The sequence below is a fragment of the Ambystoma mexicanum genome, chromosome 10 (genome assembly GCF_040938575.1).
Source record: "Ambystoma mexicanum isolate Mex_15411 chromosome 10, UKY_AmexF1_1, whole genome shotgun sequence".
Lineage (NCBI taxonomy): Eukaryota > Metazoa > Chordata > Amphibia > Caudata > Ambystomatidae > Ambystoma > Ambystoma mexicanum.
In genome coordinates, this window is record NC_090932.1 from 1,635,728,275 (window position 1) to 1,635,752,416 (window position 24,142).

Below are 24,142 nucleotides of genomic sequence, written 5' to 3' on the forward strand. Positions count from 1 at the left end.
TGTGTGTGGCTCGTGTGCGGCTGCGCCCTCGGGCGGTTGTCTGTCCGCCCATCTGCGCGGGCATGTCCATTTATTGGTCTCGTATCGTAGGTATTGCTTTCTGTTATTATTTGCAGTTTTCATCAGGGTGCCTGGGGCTCTCTGCGTGCAGCTGTGTGTATCGTCGCGCATGTGTGAGTGTGTGATTGTGTCTCTGTGTGCATGCGCGTTGTGTGAGAATTGTGCAAAGCCATGCCCTGTGATGCCACGTGATTCTTTTGGAGTTCCGAGTGTCCCTTATTTGGTCCCAGAGGCGTTTCGCTCTAGATGTGCACCATCCAGTTTTTCCTGATATAGAATGCGTCATGACGTCATGACGTTCAATGTCAATGTCTGTTACAGGCCTTAAAAGGGAAACAGCAGTTGACGCAGCCATTGAAGAAAACTAGCTTTTTTAATGACCTCTATTACCAATTTTGTTTAAGTTTATGCATTCTTTTGCCTCTTTGTAAACACTGCTAACCCCACTGTCATTGAATGACAATTTACCTTCCAAGGTAAATACTATTTCTCAGGTGCTTGAACCTTGAACATGTGTGTGCTGTGTGGGTCTGTGTGCCTTGCGGCAGAATTCCTTGGGAGTTGCAAACAAGTTGCATTTTAAATCCTCGCAGTAATTAGTATATTTATGAGAAATTAGCAGTCTCCAACCTGATATAAAACCGAAAACAGAACTGAGCACATTTGCATTCTTAATAATACAAGTGGTTTGCACTGGGGCAGAAGGGACGTAGGGCCTGATTCTTGAAATGTTTGCATGGTGTAAAGTGCCGACAAACTCCCTGATTCATGGAACAGCGCAACGTGTCTTTTGTCACAGCAAAAATACACGTTGCACTGCTCTGCACGGCAAACACTAACTTTGCACCGGTCCATGAATTTGTTGGCCGTGCAAAGTGACTTTTCACCAGTGAAAAGCCACATTGCACCGTGCAAAAAATGATGTGTGTGTATGCACACGTTGTGGCATAACGATAGGAGGACATTTTAAGCTCCTTCCCCAGACAAACACATTTTTAAGATTGTCAAAAACATTCACAGCACCAAAAAAAAAAAAAAAGAAAAGCGTTAGAAGCGCGGTTAAGACTTCGGCCCGTCCCATCCAGTCCCCATTTTCTCCATCATCCTGGCATTCATGGTAACTGTTACACATCCAGCGACCACTCAGCTCCAGGGTCGTGGAGGGGCAGGGACAGCCTGTCACAAGATGGACTGGCAGTCCATTTAACTCCCCCACCCTTGCAAAAAGAGGGGGGCTGTCAAGGATGGTGCAGTATTGGCCAGCAATTAGCATCTACAATATTTACACAGACGTGGAGGTTAAAGAAAGAGGGGAACACCACTCCCCCTATCGCCTCTGAGATGCAAAATGTCTTTTTAGGTTGTCAGAGGTTATATATATATATTTTTTTTTTTCAAATGGCATTATCACTTCAAATAACCGTCAATACATGTAATATTCCTTGCGATTTAAAGGCCCAAATGTTTCATTAAATTGCACTTTTCTCTAATATTTGCACTTCAAGTCCTTTCAGAGGTTGCATACTGCCTCTTCTGGCACCTCAACGCCATGACCTCACAACATTTTGGACTTTGCCTCACGTTTGTAACATTTTACTCGCTTTGGTAAAGCAGTTTTTTTCGAATGATTACTTTTCATTTTTCTTGCTGTACAGCGCAGTACGACAATAAGGGCCTAATTCACAGAAGCGTTTTATAATGGCAAAACCACATTGGAAAACGCTCTAGGCCCTAAGGGCGAGGAACCTACGTTTAGCGAATATCACAGGGCCCGGTACACTCTCTGGCTGATTTCCAAAAGTATTTTACAATGGCACAATCCTATTGAAAAACACTTTGTAAATCAGCCCCACAGAAGTTACCAGGAGTGTGTCTGCCTTAAAACTGGAGAGGGCAGTCTGATTTGCACGAAAAATGACTCTGAAAAACTCTGACTTACTCATGACTTACTCCGGTCGCGCTGGGAATCAGTGGTGCCTTAGAGTACGTTTTTGGTGAATCGAGTCACACAATCCAGACGTGAGTTTACAATATTAGATTGAACACTGTCCACTTGCCATCTGTGGTGACAGGTTAACATCCTGTAAACTAAAGCCGGAACCTATTCTGGCAGATTTAAAAACAACAAATGCCTCCGGGTTTGGTGCACTGTACAAATGGCAAAATAAATAAATAAATAAATAAATACATTTCAAAGCATATACATGATAGTGTTTCATTAAAAAAGGTAAGCATCACCCAGACCACATGTGTGAAGAGGTAAACCTCTGCAACAGGTACCGCGCTGCATCAGTACGGCATCATTTAAATTAAGCAATAAGACCTGAGCCAGGGGGGGTTACTGCGTCAGGTAATGCCCCGGGGTCCATAGTTAAGTAGACCCTTTTGCCTTTCCACTGCCGCCATTGAAAAAAAAGAAAAAAGTAAATTAAAAAGATGGCCGCCATGGAACGGGCAGAAGGGACTCCAAGTAGTCCCTTCTCCCTGTCCGTGGTGGCCAGGACGTGGCTGTGGGCAGTGCCGCGACAAAGGCTTTGTAGTTTGTCGCGTTGGGAATGACCCAACGAAAGTCAATGAGCTCGCTTGTTACAAGCTCATTGTACCTAGAGGAGAAGAGGGGGCAGAAGACGGAGCGGTAAGAGGCGGCAGGCCGGGCCAGGGTGGTATTTAGGAGTCCTTTCCAGCCTTGGAACGCGGACTTTCTACCAGCAAATGAAGTCCACATTCTGAGTACTCTGATTGGCTGGGGCGGCTAACGAGTGTGCTAATATAAGACAAAGTTTGTGCAAGCCTTTAACACATAGCATGGAACTGCGTCCGTCCCCGTGACCATCACTGACCAATCAGAGACAGAGGCAAACTGCACGTTTTTCAGACCGCTCCTGACAATCGGATGAGCCATCCCTGCCCCAGTATCCGCCCTTCCGGTGGTCCCTGAGCCCCGTGCTGCTGCGGTATTGACACACTTCACCGTGTGGCACCGAGGCTGCGCCGGGAGTCTGTCAGCCAGCCTCACTGTACAAGGGTGCGCGGGAGGGGGGAGCAGATAAGCCAACGCGCCGAGTGCCCCAGATTGTGATTGACGTTTCCCTGTTGGGGAAGGGGAGACCTGCGGTGTATTGGCAGGGCAGGCGGAGCACCCACCAGGCCGGCGGAAGCTCTCCATGGATCTGTGTTTGCAGGTCGGGGGCCCTAACAGGCGGTGTCAGTCGGTGGGGACCGAGCGGGCTCAAGCCCCCCACCCCCCACCCCACGCCCTCCCCTCGCACATATCAGTTTCCTGAAGGATGTGGGTGGCAATAGCTTTAGCAGATGAGCGGTATGGGGTTGGGGGGGTCCCTCACCGGCTGACGTGAGCCCAGGGAGCTGTCACTTCGTCTCTCCCATGTGTAGTGGGGGAGAGATGGAGGTGGGGGCGCGGGGGGGGAGGGGCACAGGCTGCAGTGAGTCCAGGAGCCTGTCACTCAGGACCTGCTCTGAGCGACCGCATCGTCTTGACAGCAAGAGGGACCGTGGGGAGGGAAGGCGGGGGGAGGGGGGCAACAGGGAGGGAGCAGTTTTGACCAATACAATGCATCTATATTACAATTTTATGGGCATAGTTAAAAAATACAAGTCTTGAGAACGATGGGTTATACAAACATGTTATAACTATTTATTCTCATATGTCGAGCTCATTTGAGTATGGGCGGGACAGTTTGGTTGTATATATTTAGGGTGGTTGGCGGTCTGTTGCTTGCGGTAGTGGCATGTCTGTTGCCTGCTGTAGTGGCTTGTGTGTTGCTTGCGGTAGTCTATTGCCTGAGGTGGTTGGATGTCTGTTGCCTGCTGTAGTGGCATGTCTATTGCCTGGGGTAGTTGGATGTCTTTTGCCTGAATCAGTGGCATGCCTGTTGCTTGAGGGAGTTGGATGTCTGTTGCGTGTGGTGGTGGGATGTCTATTGCCTGCAGTAGTGGCATGTCTGTTCCTTGCGGTAGTTGCATGTCTGTTGCATGTAGTGGTGGAATGTCTATTGTCTGCTTTAGTGGCATGTGTGTTGCTTGTGGTAGTGACATGTCTATTGCCTGGGGTAGTTGGATATCTGTTGCCTGCAGTAGTGGCATGTTTGTTGCTTGCGGTAGTGGGATGTCTGTTGCATGTGGTGATGGGATGTCTATTGCCTACTGTAGTGGCATGTGTGTTGCATGTGGTGGTTGGATGTCTGTTGCCTGCAGCAGTGGCATGTCTGTTGCTTGCAGTAGTGGCATGTCTATTGCCTGGGGTAGTTGGATACATGTTGCCTGCAGTAGTGGCATGTTTGTTGCTTGCGGTAGTGGGATGTCTGTTGCATGTGGTGATGGGATGTCTATTGCCTGCTGTAGTGGCATGTGTGTTGCATGTGGTGGTTGGATGTCTGTTGCCTGCAGCAGTGGCATGTCTGTTGCTTGCAGTAGTGGGATGTGTATTTCCTGTGGTAGTGGCATGTGTATTGCCTGGGGTAGTTGGATGTCTGTTGCCTGAAGCAGTGGCATGTCTATTGCTTGCGGTAGTTGGATGTTTGTTGAATCTGGTGGTGGGATGTCTATTGCCTGTTGTAATGGCATGTGTGGTGCTTGCGGTAGTTGAATGTCTGTTGCATGTGGTGGTGGGCTGTCTATTGCCTGCTTTAGTGGCATGTGTATGGCTTGCGGTAGTTGGATGTCGGTTGCCTGAGGTGGTTGGATTTCTATTGCGTAGGGTAGCAGAACTGTCTGTTTCCTGAGGTGGTTTGGATGTCTGATGCCTGTGGTGGCAGGATCTCTATTGCCTGCTGTAGTGGTATGTGTGTTGCTTGCGGTAGTTGGTTGTCTGTTGCATGCAGTAGTGGCATGGCTGTTGCATGCAGTAGTGGCATGTGTGCTGCTTGCGGTAGTTGGTTGTCTGTTGCATGCAGTAGTGGCATGGCTGTTGCATGCAGTAGTGGCATGTGTGCTGCTTGCGGTAGTTGGATGTCTATTGCCTGTAGTGGTTGGGTGTCTGTTGCTTGGAATGGGGAACGCATATGGCCCTTTCTAGCTTAGGGTGAACGGTATTGAACCAATCAAACCTCTACAGCATTTGCTGTAATGCAGACATTTAAGAAGCCAAAAATAGAAAGCCGTTATTGTGATCCACGCGTCTGCCATGGAACTCTTTGCATCTACTGGGGGCTTACCCAGCATCCCCCTTTTTCTGTTTTGCATAATGTCTGCCTGGACTCTTGTTTCAAGGCATTTAGTTTCAGCTTCACTAAGTCACTGCCAACATGTATCAGAACATCGGCGTGTCTGCTGGGGCACACAGGGTCAAGGTCCTGAGGTGCATGCGTTTTTAAAATCAATAAGACTGTTAAAGTACCTCAGTTGGTCTATGTACCTATTGCAGACATCCGTTTGAATGTCTTTTCCGCCACTGAATGACGTTATGGTGAGTAATCGTAGCAATTGTTTTACAGCCTTTGGCTCTCACAGGGGGGCGAACAACCAGCAATTATAATTCTAACATAGAAAATGCCCTGTCACTGTGGGCTGCGAAGAAAAAAAGATGTGCGCCTTTTATTCCCCAAGATCTGTTTACAAGTAGACAGCAACACGAAAAATGGAAACGATTGAACCGAGATGTACGCAAGCACAAAGATGAAAAAAAAAGAAAAAGAAAAAGAACAAAGACTAACACAAAAAAAATAATATATTAAAAAATATTCTTATTATGATTATGGTATTTACGGAGTGTGGACCTAGCTTCGAGAAGCAACATAGCGCTTTACAGAGGTAGCAACAGAGCAGATGGATACGCAGGGGCACAGGGGAGGGGTACCGCTGTACCGGGTGGCCGGGAGCAGAGGGGCGGGCAGCGTCTAGAAAATATGTTCTATGTCTGGCGACATACATGGGACCAACGCCCGGGTCTTGAGTCGCCCCCGGATCGGCTTCACAGAGCGAAGGCCCATGTGGAACACACCTTGAACACAACCTCCTCACTTTAAAGGCCTCTTTTAGAGTTTGTCCGCGCGCGCGCGGTACAAAAGTATCTCTAACAAGATTACCGCCACATTTACTGCCAAATTCAGACTTTCAAAATTCAATGCTCCAAAAACTGCCTGATTTTGTGCGGGGGAAATGCCCTCTGCACAAAACCATTACCGCAGGCGGTAGCTACCACCTGCGGTAATTACGGGTCCTCATGGCGTACTATTAGACTTCAAAATGGGGAAATAGGATACCCTACATTGGAAAATGAGCACAGAAAGTCCCTTTTCAAATTAAAGCACGTAGGCCCAGCCCATTTTCTTGTTATCCCGTGCTCTAGAACAAAGTGATCATACATTTTAATGTTCTTGTCTCTTAGTTTAAACGGGGTAATTATACCATGACCACAATAATACCTACATTTGAAGGAAATGTTTTTGTATTTGTCTTCTGGAAAGGGAATTTTTGAAGGCATTATTCAATATTGAGAGACCGTAAAAAGAAGCAGGAATACATTTAACCTCAAACTGAATTTCGAGGTCCAGGAGGATGTGTTTAAACCTCTTCTCTCCGGCTTCCAAAGAATATTTAAATCCTTTCATTTTTTTAAACGTATGAAGTCATGTTTCCAAGGGAAAGAAAAGACAACCCTGGGTGGAAAGAGGAGACAGGTTCCTCTAGTAGAATACGTCCCCGTTTCCCAAAAATAACAACTGGCAACTGTAACACTCCCAGCTTCTGAAATACAGACAGGAATTAGGCACGGAAAAAATCCCGCAATGACAGAGCTAAGGGTGACATGTAAACAGGATACGCCGAGGTTTGCTAAGAGAGTACAACTTTGCTCTTAATTGCCTCTGCTGATGGCTTTTTTATTTATTTTCTGATTGGAAGGCCGCGGGAGATTAGGGAGCGCTTTGACTCCCATGTCAAACATCGCGTCACTCGGCGCTCGCTCGTCGCCGGAGACTCGCTGTTTGCTAAAAAGTTTTTTTTTTTAGCCGTTCACTCTTAAATGTCTTCTGCTTCTTGGCAAGGATTATATGTTCATTAACAAGTAGCAGAGGCACAGCCACCGCCAGCCACCCCCTGCCCCCATAAACAGTCCCATTCAAACAAGACAGGTCGGATCCGCCAGAAGCCTGCCCTGAGCCCTGACCTGGACCGCCACGTTTCCTGCGAGCATAAGAACATCCCGCTCACGAGGACTGGTGACTGCTTCTGGTATGAAACAACATGGGCGGTTAGTTGCTGTACCGAGAAGCAGAACAGGTGATGGCTGCACTGTCTGCATTAATCATAACCTCTGGCATTTCCAGAGGAAACCCTCCAGACCATCGTTCTTCGCCGCCCCGCCTTTGTTTTTGGCCCCCGTTAGGGCCTTAATAAGTCAATGCCCGAATAAGTGAAAGGATGGATGGACGAATGGAGGGGGGAGGTAGGATGGCGAGGGGAGGGAGGGTCGGATGGGTGGAGGGATGGTTGGAGGGAGGGATGGATGCATGAAGGGATGCATTGAGGGATGGATGGAAGGATGGAGGGAGGCATGGGTGGATGGAGGGATGGATGTAGGGGGAGGGAGAGAAGGAGAAATGGAGGCAGGGAGGTTGGGGGGAGGGTGCGCAGGACGGGTGGTTGGAGGGAGGAAGGAAGGATTCGAGGGAGGGATGGATGGATTGATGGACGGAGGGAGGGAGGGAGGGATGGGTGGATGGAGGGATGTTGGAGAGAGAGAGGGGGAGATGAAGGCAGGGTGGTTGAGGAGGGAGGCCGGGGTAGACGGACGGTTGGAGGGAGGGAGGGATACAGGAATGGATGGAGGGGTGATTGGAAGGAGGTAGGGAGGAAGGAAGGAATTGAGGGAGGGAAGGATGGATAGATGGATGGAAGGATGGAGGGATGAATGGAGGGCTGGTTGGAGAGAGGGAGGGATGGATGGAAGGAAGGAGGGATGGGTGGGTGTGTCGATAAATCTATTTATGGGCCGTCAATGGGTCGGTGGGTGGTTGGAAGAAGGAAGGAAGCAGGAGGGATGGATGGATGGATAGGTCGATGGATGGATTTATGGAGGGTGGGTGGATTGGTGGGTATGGTTGGATGGATGGAGGAAGGAAAGAAGGATGGAGGGATGGATGGATGATGGATGGAATGAAAGATGGAGAGGTGGAGGGAGGGATGGATGGGTCATAGATGGATGTATGGGTTGGTGGTAAGATAAGAAGGAAGGAAGGAACTAAGGAAAGATGGATGGATGGTGGGAGGGATGGATGCATGGATGGAGGAAGGGATGGATGGTTGGAGGGAGGGATGAATAGATGGATGGATGGATGGATAGATGGATAGATCGATGGATGGATTTATGGGAGGGTGGCTGGGTGGATGGATGGGTGGGTGAATGGATGGTGGGTGGCCGGATGGAAGGAAGGATGACAGGATGGATGGAAGAAAGGATGGAGAGGTGGGTGGAGGGAGGGAGGAAATGATGGGTGGATGGTCAATGGATGGATTTTTGGGTGGATGGATGGATGGAAGAAAGAATGGAGGGATGGATGGATCAATGGTGGATGGATGGAGGGGTGGATGGAGGGAGGGATGGCTGGATGATACTCTTACGTTTTCAAGTACAGTTTGCTCAACACCCTTCTCGGTTAGAAGTCTGATCTTGGTGCTGGTGACAAGGGATTTCCCTAGGACGAAGGCAGAGTTTTAGCATTCTGATGGATGGAAGCAAGGTTGAAGATGCATCAAACATTGAAGAACAGCAATTCCTTTCATCTCCACTGAGTTTCAGGAAAGGTCCTACCATCTATCACTTACAGGCAGGCAGGTGGTACAGCCATTTAATGCTCTTCTTGGTGAGCCATAGGTACAGTTGAGCTCTCTTCCAACACCATATAAGGTTCAGAAGGTGTCATGGTGGTCACCTGTGGTCTTAACGCGAGGTGCGTGCATATGCTGAGAGCACTGGCCACACCGTGCGGAGAATGGGACCAGGTGGAGAGCTTGGGGTCAGTCAGCCAGGATGGATGGTTATTGGCAGACGGTGGAAACTGAAATGCATGACTTTTCAGATGATCAGAAAAGTATGGTTGGTGCAGGTGTTCCTCCAATAAGACAGGATGGTCGCAGTGGGCAGCAGCATTCCGAACTCTGGATCTGCGTCTTCAGTCCAGTTACGATTGCCACTAGCAATTTCACCATAATCTGTTACTGTTAGAGCCATTCCTAACAGCAGCAAATCCCCCAAATGATGAGCAGTGGTAAGGCGGTGCCAATTTCCATTCATGGAGTCCCACGGGTCTCCATTGGGCATTTGGAGGGTTTATCACCGGCAGTAAATCAATTGGCGGTAATTCCTCAATTTTTTTAAGGCAAAGTGGATGAAATATCTCCAGCCAGACGCTCGAGGTATTTATTCCACTTTACCTCCAAACTTGTACTGTGGCGGTGCAGTGAAAGTGGTGGTAATTTACTAATCACCACTTTTTTACCACACTGCCATACTTGCAATGAGGCTCACTGTGTAAATTCTGTGTGTGCTACAATACGACACAATGGATTAAGATTAGTATAATATTCAGAGTCCTGAGGAAACTACACTCGACAAGAAACCCTTGTTAACTATTGATTATTAAGTACATAGTACATAGTAAAAAAAGGCATTAGGAATCACTGGGTAAGGAAAATCATGAAATATCTCTTGTCAATTTAATTGGAGCAGATGTATGTATCAAATTGTTCAAATCAATGAAATTAGTGTGAAAACAATCCTGGTGTGGACAAGAAACACCTTGATTTTTTTTTTTACAAGATTTCATTTTTTAAACAATAGTCTTCTGCCAATGTGTTTTTAATCCATGCACATGCTGTCTTTTGTTGTCTAAGAGGTTTCAGTGGGAGCGATGTGAAATGCATGTGGGCCTCTTAATTAACTCTATTTTTGTATATTATCTACTATTCATTTTTCATTATTACTATTAATTCATTGATGTTCTCTAGTAACATTTTAAAAAATATGTGTGTGTAGGAAATTCTTACTGATTCACTTAATAAATATGTACATTGAAATAAATTGACCTTTAAATGCTTTTTTGAACATCTCCAAGAATGGACTAGTTATGCAATAAAATGTTTTGAGGTCCATGTTTTTTGGTTGTTTATAGGTAATTCAGTTATCACCCATTATTTTTTTTTACAATGCTGCCATACTCGTAATGAGGCCCACTGTGTCAATCCTTTGCGTGCTATATAACATATCACCATGGATTAAGATTAATTTCATATTTAGAGTCCTGAGGAAGCTACTCTCGACAAGAAACACTTGTTAACTTTTTTATCAAGTACATTGTACATAAAAATGATCTGTTTGCTAATTGTGCAATTAATGAGCCTCCCAATATACAAGTGCTATTTCCCACAGCCTGATTCCGGCTCATAAGATGACTGCTTGAAGTGACAGATTCCTTCGACAGTCGTGGCTTTTTAAGGACCCAGTAATGCTGATCGCCCAGAGCACACAGTGGTATGGCGTTCTGTCTGCCCTCGTACAGTCCCGGCTTACCCGGTGGTTCTGATACGCCGTCACTGCGGTGAAGCGGGTCTCCTCGAAGACGAAGGTTTTGAAGTTCTCCTCTGCGTACTTCTCGCTGTCCTTCCGCGGGTCCACGTACACCACATGGAACCGAGGCTGATACCGGTGCATGGAGTTTAGGATGATCTGGGGGGCACAAAAAAAGGGGAGGGGCGTTATTCCTGAGCAGCCATTCTCCAGCACATGAAGCCCGCATATTTGGGCGCCAACAATTATATAGGAATTACAGCCCCAGAAAATCAGTAGGAGATCAACAAAAACATAAAGAACTACTCTTTTGTTGCTACTTCTTAAAATGATTCAAAACATCTAACACATATTTCTGGAAAATAAAATTGTTTATCACACGTAACAAATAGTGGTTCAATGTCCCAAATCAGGTGTCTGCAACCTATGATGACCTCCATTGGCTATGCTGGAAAGGGTTGATGGGAGTTGTAGTCCCAAACATCTGGAGAGCCAAAGGTTGCAGACCCCTGTCCTAAACGTTCCACATTGCCTTCAAAGTAATCGGGGCGGGGGTGAAGGCACGAGGAGGTAGGACTGCTCCTCCTGGACCCTCACAAGAGCATTGCCCCAGGCACCGTGCCCATATCCCCCCACCCACAAACACGCACCCCTGACTCACATGCCCGTTGTCATCCAGGAGGTTGTTGGTCAGCTTCAGCTTGTCGAAGGAGACAATCTGCTTCATCCACTGGGCCCCCTTGGCTGGAGAATCGGGGTGGTAGTGCACCCTGCCGGGCGTGGCGGGATCAGCCTTCCCCGCCACCAGCCACGAGGAGCTGTGGAAGGCATACCTGAGTAAAGAAGAGAGGGAGAGTAAGGTGACTGTCCCCACACCAGAGGGATTGTGACTTCTCATCTTTTTGATATGCATTCAGGTGCGTGTGTGTCTGGCAGTAGACTTTTTTTGTTGTTGCCACAAATAAGAAATATGCTACAGCTACACAACCTCACAATCACATATTGGTCAGGCAAACACGTATTTATCTGTCCTCCAAACCAGGCAGCAAGCTGGGTGGCAGCCTTACAGGGGCACGCCAGTCGCAGGTGGCGTGCTTCACATGTACCAAATAACATGACCACCAATAAAACAAAACAACCCCAGCAGGGGGGGCATTACCGGTCAGGTAATGCCCTTCGGGATCAGTTACAAGCCTGAGTGAAGCGAGGGCTCTACATAAGCTATGACGCATTACCTGACCCGTAATGAACTCCATGTTGTACCGGGGTACTAATAGTGTTGTTATGTCAAGTTGAGAAACAACGTGTATGCCATTTCTCTGCTCGAGATAAAAACTACAAATCAAGATGGCTGCCATTGATCGGGGTGAAGGGAACTACATGTAGTCCCTTCTCCCTTTCCATGGTGGCCGTTGCCAGATCGAGGATGCGCCGGGATAAGTAGTGTTGCCGGCACCTATTAGGGATATGAAAGCGCAAGGTAAGTGGGCTGGAGCGGCTGGAAATGTGGTAAAGGGAAGTGGGAGGAACGGGCAGGGGATGTGGGTGGGGGCGTGAATTTACCTGATTCCTGGGGAGGGAAGATGGCGGCCTCGCACTGTGAGGAGGCTCGGAAGGGGGTCTTTAGCATATGTTAAACCCCGTTCTTTGCCTCCTACTTGGCTGGGGGGCTGCCAAACCCCCTTTGCCAGGTACTTATAAAGTATAAGAAGCATTTTGTATATTTTTCAAACGCTAATTACATTTTCAAACAAATCAAGCTGGTTCCGAAATTATGTTTTCACAAATTGCAATGCCAATGCTGCTTGATGGAAATTGTCACTTTCTTTATTGAATGAGCTAAAGAGCTATGATTGTAAAGCACTCCGTTGCTCCTAGAAGCCAGTTGCTTCCATTTATAGTGGGGTGCTTTTGCCAGGTTGGTATTCACCTCCCGGGGTTAGTAATGGAACCCTTGTTTGATGCCTGCGCCAGCGCTGCTCTACACTGTTAAGTTCTCTCCTGGAAGGGGTGCGCTGGAATACCCCACTCTTCCCGCAAGGCCTAGCCCTCCATTTTAGCGTTTTGTCTCAGAATGTTGAAACTTTATAGTTTCCCTGATATATATTTGTTTAGCTGTGTGAAGTATGCTCCTCCCCTCTTAGTTTGGGAATGTCTTACCTTACAAAGAAATTGACACATGTCACCCTTAATGGTGACACCTAAAATCGCCCCAACATTGCGTTCCGACACTACCTACCTCAATGACGCCCACGGTTGTCCTCCTGAAACCTGCATTCTCGCCGGAAAATGAGGCACACGCAGTTCTGAGAAGGAGGCCTTTACGCTCACAGCTCCACTCTCTTGCATTTCCTCTGCCGTGAACCCCCACATGTAGTCCTCAAGACACATCTGTTCAGCGAAACGTATGAAGTGACACCGCCCCAGGTCATGTGTGATACCTTGACTCAACCCAGGGCACACTGTATGTGGGGCTTCCAAGGCCTAGACTAGAATGGGAAAGGCGAAACTTCAAGTCCCAGAATGCAAAATACTATTGGCCAAAAACTCAGAAGAGGAACCGTTTATCATACAGAATATGGGGGCCTCCTGGCAGATGTAAGCATAGATCTCATACCTGATCTCCTTCTAACTTCTCCCTTTTATTATACTCATCCCTGCATGGCTTCTCAGAAAGCGCTTTGAAGCCATATCAGGCAGCATATGTGCTACACCAAACGCCCACAAAATTAATATTGGCCGTCCCTCGGGCTATAGAGCACAGAATGTCCTATTTATTATACTAAAGAATATTTCATAGCGTCAACCCACTACCAGGTACTCCCCCCCCCTCACCCCCCTTAAGCCCACATGATTTACGGCATATGTGCCAACATACCCCATGCCATGCGGTAGATGCACATTCAGTCCTGTTTTCTTCTGGGAATTATGGGACTTGTAGTCTTGCTGTTCTCATTATTGGAGCCAGGATAATAGGTCCCAGAAGGCAGTAGGGATTCAGGCCTCTAAACACCGTAACCAGCATTTCTCCATCCATGAAAACTAACGCAAAACAGTGGCAATGCCGTCCAAAAAAGCGGAACCCCATGTTGGTTGCCACTGTGCCCGGTTTACGCTACCCTAGTGACAGGAGAAGAGATGCCAGGCCAGGGGATTGCCATTTTCTCTAGAAGCAGTCCTGGCTTTTTATCCAGCAGTGCATTGTGTTCTGGGATTTGTAGTTTGGCAGTTTCTGTTTGGCGTATGGGCCTACAGGTGCAGTTTGCAAGGTGCTACTAGTTGAAATGGACACTGGCGTGACTGCAGGCGATGCTGATGGCTTGGAGGCAGTTGGCAGCTATGGCATCAATCATATGCATTACACCCCCTGCTCCATCGCCTCTCTCTACGTGGCTTGTTTATTTCTGGTGCCAGGGTTGCCATGTCGACGCTAGGCCCGGTTATGGCTCCCGTCAACAGGCTCACGTGCAAAGGTAGGTCGGGAGGGGCCTCTTCAAGTTGTTGGTCTTTTTTTTTTAATTTAATGCAGGAAATTCTAGTTTTGTCCTTCGCATTATGTTCCCAGGACTACAAGTCCCAGAATGCAAAGATGAAAGCTGATCTGGGCGACGCCTCACGCTGCTTAAACGCCGCAGCATCCGCCAGTCTCTTGCTCACTTACCACAACCCTTAAGCCTGAAAAAAGAATTCCTTTCTGCCGCCTCTCACGCCAGGGCCCTCCCAGGGGAACCTTTAATCCCCCTTTCTGCTCCAATTGTCTTAATTATGCTGATTAAGACCGTGAACAACTTTCACCTCGAGACAGAAGTTGAAGGATAATAATTGCCTAGTAAGAACGTTTGGCAGTAAATGCCAGGCTCGTGTTCAGATCCACGTGGCTCTGTTTTTCTCGTTTCCGAAAGGGTGTGTGTTTTAATTGTGTCAAAATGTCAAAAGTGCTGTTTGTGTCGGAGAGTGAGCCTTGGACTAGCCCTCTAAATAAACAGGCAGTTAAATGCTTAGACTGGTCCGGGGTGGAGGCGAGGCTGCCAGAGGCGTACCCAGATTCTTTTGACTGGGGTGGGCCCTCTGGGGCACTGGCCTATGCAGGGGTGGCATGAAGTACGGGCACACACACACACATAACGATCATAGTTTAGGATGATGGAGTGGCACCTGGGGTGGCCAGTCAAATTACAGGGGTATCACGTGCCACCCCAGGGCACTCCCAGGACACTCCTCTGGAGGCTGTGATGCAGTTCACTGGACAATCCCAACAGAGGCAACCCGGGGAAAGATCCTAATATATCGGATGTAAGTAGAAAATTGGCATCAATAGCGGGTCCCTTTGGCGGTTCCGATGATGCCAAGCCTTTTGCTGGGTGGGTTATCTAATAGAAAGTGCCATGTGTGATATTAATAATCATCAATATTTAGAAAGACTGCATAGTACATTGTTTTTTTAATGACACAGCAAATACACCTGGCAAGTTACACGCTTACGTTTGAGTCCTGCAAATTAATTTAACCTTCAGTAAAAGAAGTAATGGTAATTGGTTATTTATCACGTGCTTAATACCTAGAGGTTTCTAAGCACTGACCCAGGGATCGAACCCCTGTGGCTCCGCATTGTCTTGCTTCCAAGGTGAGCACATTGCCACTGAGCTATTCTCCCGAGTCATTAAACTTTGTAATACTCACTTAGATAAGGTAGGAAGCTGGTAAGCAGCGCTCTATGAAAATCCTTTATTCTTTGACAAGTAAAAGCGCCAACAGTATATCTGCTTGATTGTAAAAGGACACTCTGAAGTTGATTTACAGAGTGTTTTTCAATGGAAACTTACCATTGAAGAACGCTTTTGCAATATATATAATAGAAGTTGTACCCCTTTGCACGGTAAATGCTACTAAAATAAAAATAATTAGACAAAGGTATATTTATATTTTATACGTTTTACTTGTCTGCACCAAGGAACCTATCCACATATCAAATTTAAAGTTTGTAGCATGTTCGGAAGTATGCTGACCATTTTGAAAAAAGACACACACACACATATCCACAAATTTCCCCAAAAAATAAAAAAATAGACAAACGTATGTTGTACCTTTTCCATTATCTACACCATGGAACCCACCCACATGCCAAATTTCAGGTTTTTAGCGTGTTGGGAAGTATGCTTAACATTTAGAAAAGACACACACACATATCCAAGCATTGCAGACCGATTAAAAAATGCTTTAAAAAAAAACAAATTAGAAAAATTTATATTTTATACTTTGTACATTGTCTACACCATGGAACGTACCCACATGGCACATGTGAGGTTTGTAGCATGTTCAGAAGAATGCTGAATATTACGAACACACACACACATATCCACAAAATTTCCCACAAAAATAAAAAAATATAGAAATGTACATGTTATACATTTTACATTATCTACACCATGGAACCCTCCCACATGACAAATTTCAGGTTTGTTGCATGGTGGGAAGTGTGCTGAACATTTCAAACAGACACACACATATCAAAGCATTGCAGATCGCTTGAATAAAATGCTTAAAAAAATAAAATTTGAAAACATTATATTGTATACTGTTTACATTGTCTACACCATGGAACCCACCCACATGCCACATTTCAGGTTATTAGCATGTTGTGATGTATGCTGAACATTTTGAACAGACACACACACACATATCTAAGCATTGCAGACTGCTTAAAAAAAGCTTTTTTTAAAAACCCAAATTAGAAAAATGTATAATTTATACATTTTACATTGTCTACATCATGGAACCTACCCACATGCCAAATTTCAGGTTTGTGTCATGTTCAGAAGTATGCTCAACATTTCGAACAGACACACACACACAAATCCAAAAATATCTCCCAAAAATAAAAAATAGACAAAGGTATATGTTAGACTTTTTACATTATCTAAGCCATGGAATCCACCCACATGCCACAATTCAGGTTTGTAGCATGTTGGGAAGTATGCTGAACATTTCAAACAGACACACGCAAATATCCAAGCATAGCAGACTGCTTAAAAAAACGCTTTAAAAACGTAAATTATAAAAATGTACATTTTTGATACTTTTTGCATTGTCTACACCATGGAACCTGCCCATATGCCAAGTTTGAGGTTTGTAGCATGTTCTGAAGTATGCAAAACATTTCGAACAGACACACACACGCACACATCCAAGCATTGCAGAAGGCTTAAACAACTCTTTAAAAAACCCAAATTAGAAAAATGTATATTTTATACTTTTTACATTGTCTACACCATGGAACTCACCCACATGCCACATTTCAGGTTTGTAGCATGTTGGGAAGTATGCTGAACATTTGGGACAGACACACACACACATATGCAGACCGATTAAATAAAACGCTTTAAAAAAACAAATTAGAAAAATGTATATTTTATACTGTTTATATTGTCTACACCATGGAACCGACCAAAATGCCACATTTCAAATTTGTAGCATGTTGGGAAGTATGCTGAACATTTGGGACAGACACACACACACATATGCAGACCGATTAAATAAAACGCTTTAAAAAATCAAATTAGAAAAATGTATATTTTATACTGTTTACATTGTCTACACCATGGAACCTACCCACATGCCACATTTCAGGTTTGTAGCATGTTCAGAAGTATGCTGAACATTTGGCACAGACACACACATGCAGACCACTTAAATAAAACGCTTTAAAAAATCTAATTAGAAAAATGTATATTTTATACTGTTTACATTGTCTACACCATGGAACCGACCAAAATGCCACATTTCAAATTTGTAGCATGTTGGGAAGTATGCTGAACATTTCGAACAGACACACACCCGTATCCAAGCATACCCGAACCCTTTGAAACAACGCTGTAATAAAACCCAAATTTGGAAAAAATATAATGCATACTGTTTACATAGTCTACACCATGGAATCTACCCACATGCCAAATTTCAGGTTTGTAGCATCTTGGGAAGTATGCTATACACTACACACACACATACAAAACACCTAAAGGATATGGTGGGTTTAAACAGCCTGATAAAAACCCTTTTAAGTGAAATGTGAAAGTACCATGGTTCATTGGGCTAAGTTCCACATTCCAACACTACCTAGTAACCACCGCTGGAAGCCACATCAGCAAGGCATTGTGGGTATGCACATTATCCCAAATGTGGAATGTGTGACTTGGCTCAAATGGACTTTCCAATATAAATACTTGGGGACAAGTGTTTTTTTTTTTAAGAGAGTTAAAAATATGGGCAATACAAAAAAAGTGGAAAGTTACAGCTACAGTGAGGCGGGGGTAATGGGTGTTGCTGAAGAGAATGGCCACTGGGTTACTTTCAGGAACCGAATGCTGCTTTATGGAAAGTATGTCCAAACAAAACGTATTTAGGCAACACGTCAAGGGATGACGGCGAAAGTCTGTGGCCACTGGCCGTGGCCAGTGTGCCCAACAGAAACATAGTGGTGTGGCCACGGCTCACGGCCATGGATTAGTGGGCCTGTTTAGGAAACCTACTGGAGCAATATGCAAAGGGGCCACGGCCAAAGGCCATGGCTAGTGGGACCGGAAAAAAGCTATTGGGGCAACATGTAAAGGGGCCGCAGCCGAAAGGCAGAGACCAACTGTGATGGGCGAATACCATGGCTTATGGCCTGTAAAAAAAACATGGTATAACAAAACCCTTGAAATTCACTGAATAAAACATCGAGTTAAGGTGCAGATAAATTGTGCAGATTTAACACAAAACCCTTGAAATTCAGCGGATGCGGGAAGTCATGACCAACTTAATTCGGCTCGTTCCCTTTGCAAAGCCCATGAGCACATGCATATTATGAGAGAAGGGATTCACAATGACGTGCAGAATTGCATTATGGGGGACATGGGCTTATGGGGGACATGAACGGGAACGCGTCGAGTTAAGCTGCCCATGACTGTCCATATCCCCTGCCTTTCATGAATGGAGAGTTTGCAGGGTCCCCTGGGTCACCCCTGTGATTCTAGCTGTCACCCACAGGGCGGCGGCGCGCTCCCGCAGTTCCGCAGCAGCGCCCTCTGGTTAATGTACTTCACTTTCTGCTCTGGCTTGCGTTCTTGCTGGCAGGCTTCTCCTTTAACCCATTTCTGCACCCCCCCCCTTCCCACCAGAATTGGAAAATGTCTAAATATTTACCCACCCTACAGTGGGGCTCTCATGTATTCTGCATAAACTTAACTGGACAAATATATCAAGCCCCTGGTAATCCATGCAGCCCTGCGGGGTGGGGGCCGCTGCACGTGGCGTATGCGGCGCGCGGGGACACTAAGTGCACACGGCTGCACAAAGGGCTGACTTTAATATCTCGCAGCTGTGTGCGGGGGAGGGGTGTTCTGCCGCTCCCCTCTGCTCCCCACTCGGGGGGTTCAAACAAGGTGCTGTGCCGCCCAGGAAGCCTTGGCTGCTTCATTTCTGTGCTGTGAGCGAAATACACTGCCCGTCCCTTTACCTGCTTTAGGAAATGTTATTTTGCCATCATAAACAAACGAAGAAACTCTGTAATGTGTGGGCCTCGGAATTCCTTTCGCCCTGGGGGGGGGGGGGGGGGCAGATGGAGGGGCAAGCTTCGGGGAGTGGGGTCTTTGAGCAGCGCACTTTGGGCCGGATTCACAGAAGTGTTTTATAATGGTGCAATCCCATTGAAAAACGCTCGGTGACTGTGCTTTGCAGTCGATGTAAGTCAAAGTGCCTTTAACGGGTGTGTTTTAACGCAGCATACACACACACCTATGCACACACGTTCACAACCCTACACGCATGCACACATTCACACCCACACCCCTACACGCGCCCACACACACACACACACACTCAGACCTACGTCCCTCTTAAAATGTGTGCTTGTTACCTTGGCCGAAGACGGTGTTATTTACTCTCAAGAGAGAGTGACAGCTCCGCTGGGGCTTTGGGGGTGTAGGGTGGGCGGGGTGGGTGAGCAAGGAGATAGATCTGCAGTTTGGGTTTAGGGAACGCAGGCCCAGCAAGGAAGCGCTTTATTCCAGAGCGCCTGGAAGCCGGTGTGAATAAAATGGCCGCGCGTTCCTGGGCCCCGGCCGCGCGTTCCTGGGCCTACCGCGGCGCCTTTATTGCGAACTCATGTTAAAGACCTGGCAAATGCTCTCATCATATAACTCGGATCCAACATTGCATAAGGTTTTAAATTGCCATCAGTTTGGCCTGACCAAATATAACTTGTTAGCAATAAGAGGAGGAGCGAATAGTCATTTTCACGGCGTTTAGCCAACGTCACACCAAGGCCCGAACATGTGTTCATATGTATCCGATACACGTAGTTTATAAACTCTCATCAACGGAAACTTCCGGCTTTACTGCGTGCCCTTTATTTTCAAGGTCAAAGCTTGTACGAATATAGCGCTTATGTCAGCAGGGAAGTATTAGGAAGAAAGCGCTTTATTTTCACTTTACGAGGTCACTTTTTACTGAACTGCGCTGATTTGTACTACCTGAAAGGAGCCGTGGGGGGGGGGGGACATCTCAATTTACTGCCCCCTGCTCCCCCTCTCGCTTTCAAATGAAATAAGAGGCAGTTTGAAAGGTCGACTTTCTGGAGGAGAACGAAAATGCGGGCCGAATTCGGCAGAAGTTGGAGGCGGGCCCTCCGCCCAGACATTATTTTGTTTCCGGAGCAAAGATTTTCAACATTGTACAAATAAGTCGGGTTGAAAGTGAAATTGCTTTTTAAAAAAAAATAAAATCACGGTGCTCCCAATTAGCTAATTTATAAAACCCTGGAGTGTAGAATTGGAGACCACGGAGTGTCTGCGTGTAATGAATTAACAAGGCAGTGGGGGGCGAGGGGGGGGGGGTCGTGCATTGCTTCCGCTGCCACTTGTCCCGCGTCTTGCGTGACGCTGCGTGCCAGGCCTGCGTTTCCAGTTGCACGCTGGGACTCGTAGTTGTACTGTAAGTGTAACCTCTTTTCTTATAAAGCAAACTTAGGGTTCGCGGTGGATCTGTCCGGACCACCTCTCCTGTGTGCCCCCCATCGCACCGATATTTCCCCCCGTTAGCTCAATCACCCCTTCTTTGCTCTGGTCGGTTTGGGGTGGGGGGTATTTAGCTGGTTTTGGATAGGAGGAAAAGGACTTCAAATATACCCGAAATCTTCCTTTAGCGGGGTACTTGACACCTGACTTTGGAATACCTATATGTATTTTGTGTACAAGACCTGGCAGAAAATATATGCGCCCGATCAAACACAAATAGCCGTGAACGGCGCTGTAATGATGTCGTTTTTGCATAATAGCGGAAGGCGCGCCGCTGCTTTAAGGAAGTGAGGTAGAGCTAAAAAAATAAATAAAAAAACAATATTTGTACGTGTTATCGTATGGTCGTTTTAAAACTATTTTCCATACACGGGTGTGCACGGCAACGGGGAGCAGAAGGCGCCAAAGGGTTGCAGAAGGCGAATCACAGCTGCGTTCGCATGCCTCGAGATTGGCTGAATTTCTTAAATGAGCATTTTAGAGTCTCTGCGAATGAAGAGCACTTTTTAGGGCCTGAATCGTGGAATTTTTAGCGCACAAACACACTAGTGCGCTCGCCAGGAATGAGCGCGACCATGCTTGCGCGCCACGGCAACACTTGCGCGCCAGGGCAACACTTGCGCGCCACGGCAACACTTGCGCTTTCCCTGCCACAAAGCGACCTCTACATTTGAAAATTAAATCACCCACGGGAAACGCGGGACTAGATGACCAAGGACGACCCTAAACTCTTTGAAGTAAGTGAGAATTTAATTTGACCAATGACATATGTACAAACGCGGTATGGCTTCTATTTTACGAGTCCAGCAAGTGTAACTTTCGGTAAGAGGCGGGGTCATTTCTTGGACTGCCACAGCACAAACACCCACTTTTTTCCAGAAAAGGCAAACTCAAGACTTTCATAAACCGGCCTGTTTTATTTATTTGTAGCCTTCTCGCCTTCGTAGTTTTACATATTGGCTTAGGAGCCGGCTTTGACGTCGTTGTATTCTATAAACGGCGATAGCCTCAATGGTAAATCCTTCTGAGTAGCGCTTCTTTCCGGATTCCTCGGGCTTCAAAGCACTGTAAAACGTCCTCTATTGTTACCGCACTCGTGACAGTTTCCTGCATAGGGACGTATCTGGCTCTAGATTTAGATGTAGACGTTTCTATATTTTACAGATGCTCCGAAGACCCCCCCCCCCCCCCCCGCCGGTGCCCTCACAGCGGCTGCAGGGGTCCTGCCCGGCCAGCACTGTGCAAACACGCGTGTGTTCAACACGCGTGTGTGAGAACCAGCGGTTTGTGTCCCTGTAAAGCCGTATGGGAGGGCGCGACCGCCCCCTGCCGCTGGTGCACGAACACGGGGCTTTTAAGAGCCTCGCCAGGACGTGACCCCCTGCGGGGAGGCCGCGACTCTTAACAGAATTCACGATTCTCCTGTTTCTCTCTCCTCTCAGTACAAATCTGCAATTAAGCAGGCCCCTGTAGACCGCTGTCTCCCCCAACTTCTGCCCACATTAAAGAGCATATATATGTTTGTGTTTGCAGGAGAGGGGCAGAGGGTGTGGCGGTGGTGGACGACCTGGGCAATGCCCCCCAGCCACCCTCACGGGCCCCGCCTCGATGCAACGACCACACGACTTTATGAAGCTGCTGGGGGTCCCTCGCGCGCGCCAACAATCACAGACGCACTGCACAGGCGCTTTCACACACTTTCCATAAAATAATGAACTCCGCACACGCAGTCTGAACATGGGGGATTCGAATGAATAGTACGAAAAATAGACTAGATTTGCACTGGTGTGTGTGGGAGGCGGAGGGTGGGAGGGGGGGGGGGGTAAGCTCCCAAAAGTGCACACGTGCTTTCTTTATTCACATTGTGTCACAAGATAAGTTACAATAGTGTAACAAAAGTACTGCGAAGCTATCTTTCATTTTCCCTTCTCTCCCCACTAGCCCAGCACCTGGAGGCGATGTGTTTATAATTGTAATTATATTAATTACAATTGGTTATTTATAACGCGCTCAGAAGTTTCTAAAGGCGAACGCGGGGATCGAACCCGCGTTGCTGCACAGCGTCTTGCCTCCAAGCAGCGCACGTTGTCCGTGAGTTATTCTCCAGGTGGAGCGCAGTGTCTACTCCATATTGATTCTAACACAACATGTAACTGACTGCGGGGTTATGTTCTATATTCGACGCTTCCAATGTTTACTTGTCACTCAAGCAACACACGTGTAAACACTGTTTCCCATGTCCCCCCTCTTTTATTATACTGACACTCTCACATAACAAAGCCAGGCTCAGACTAGCCTCCAAGGCTGGTCCAACAGGCCAGGGCAGTCCAGTATTCTGGGGTAATGCTGGCCGACTTGATCGCGGCGTGCACTGTGCAGCCAGAAGCTTTGCACGATGCTAATACGATTGATAATGTGGGCCTGTACATAGCGCTTTATGCTGTATCCATACCGCTTTCAAGCACTGTAATAGCAGGTGTTCTAGCACAGTGCTCCTTATAGTGTACCACGTGTTACACATATTTTCTGAACAGGCACCCCAGGGGTTACCTGACATTACCAGATCTGCTGCATTTTCTGTGTACGCCCCCGCAACTGTTTATCGTCCAACTGCGAGCCCGAACACTGCCTTATTCGTGTTTTTTTTTTTAGGGTTTTTATAATCTGTTGCACGTGAGACCACTTAATGCTGTCCTTTGTACAGCGAGATACATGCCACAACATTCACTCAATTAAATAAAAAAAAGGATTTAAATAGAAAACAGCATTTTCAAAGAAGTTAAGATTAAAAAAGTAAGATGGTGTCTAAATTCCTGTCAAGAGCTGACATTAAAATGCCAAAATAACTGGCAGTGGTAAAAATAAAAGAAATAACCTTTACAGGAGCCCAAAAGTAAAAAAATAAAAGAAGTAATGAAAAGCGATGAAAAGCTGTAGATGAAGCGCCAACAGAAAGTGTGCATATTAAGACCAGAATTGATCTCATTTTTGTCATCTTAAAAATCTGCATTTTGTATTCATATTTCTACAAACCCACCCACATATGTGCATCTGTGCGCAGAAAGAAGCGCGTGCAAACACAACCACTGGGTTCCTTCGTATCCTGGTCTTATGAGCGTGCCATGGAAAGTTCCCTGCCAGGCAAGCACGAGCAGAAGGCCAAAGGCCGCGCGGGGAGATGATGTCACGGGAGCAGAATGCACACGTCATCTGCTCTTTTTAATGTTGCGTGGATTTTGGTTTCCGTTTTCTATTGGCTGGGACTGATCATCTATGGGATCATGGGTATCCAGTCATAATTTCGAATACAATATATTCGAAAGTAAAAATGTCGAAAATATTTAGTCGAAAAACAAAAATGTCGAAAAACAAAAATGTCGACTTTTTTTCGACTTTTTTCGATTTTATGTGTTAATAATAAATATTTTATTAAACTTTTTTTTAAAAATAATTAAAGGTATTTCCATGGGGGGTGGGGGTGATGGGGAGGATGGGGGGGGGTTGG

At 46.5% G+C, this 24,142-nt stretch overlaps 1 protein-coding gene across 2 annotated transcripts in view; it reads right to left on the minus strand.

The window, feature by feature from the left end:
* The window catches only part of TBX1 (T-box transcription factor 1), a 72,959-nt gene that overhangs the window by 14,267 nt on the left and 34,550 nt on the right, over positions 1-24,142 (minus strand). For both annotated transcript variants that reach the window (XM_069620046.1, XM_069620045.1), the window contains 2 exons: positions 11,247-11,418; positions 10,589-10,744 (listed from right to left, as the gene is read on the minus strand). In XM_069620046.1, the coding sequence (XP_069476147.1) occupies positions 10,589-10,744; positions 11,247-11,418 (328 nt within the window). The remainder of the gene's footprint in view (positions 1-10,588; positions 10,745-11,246; positions 11,419-24,142) is intronic.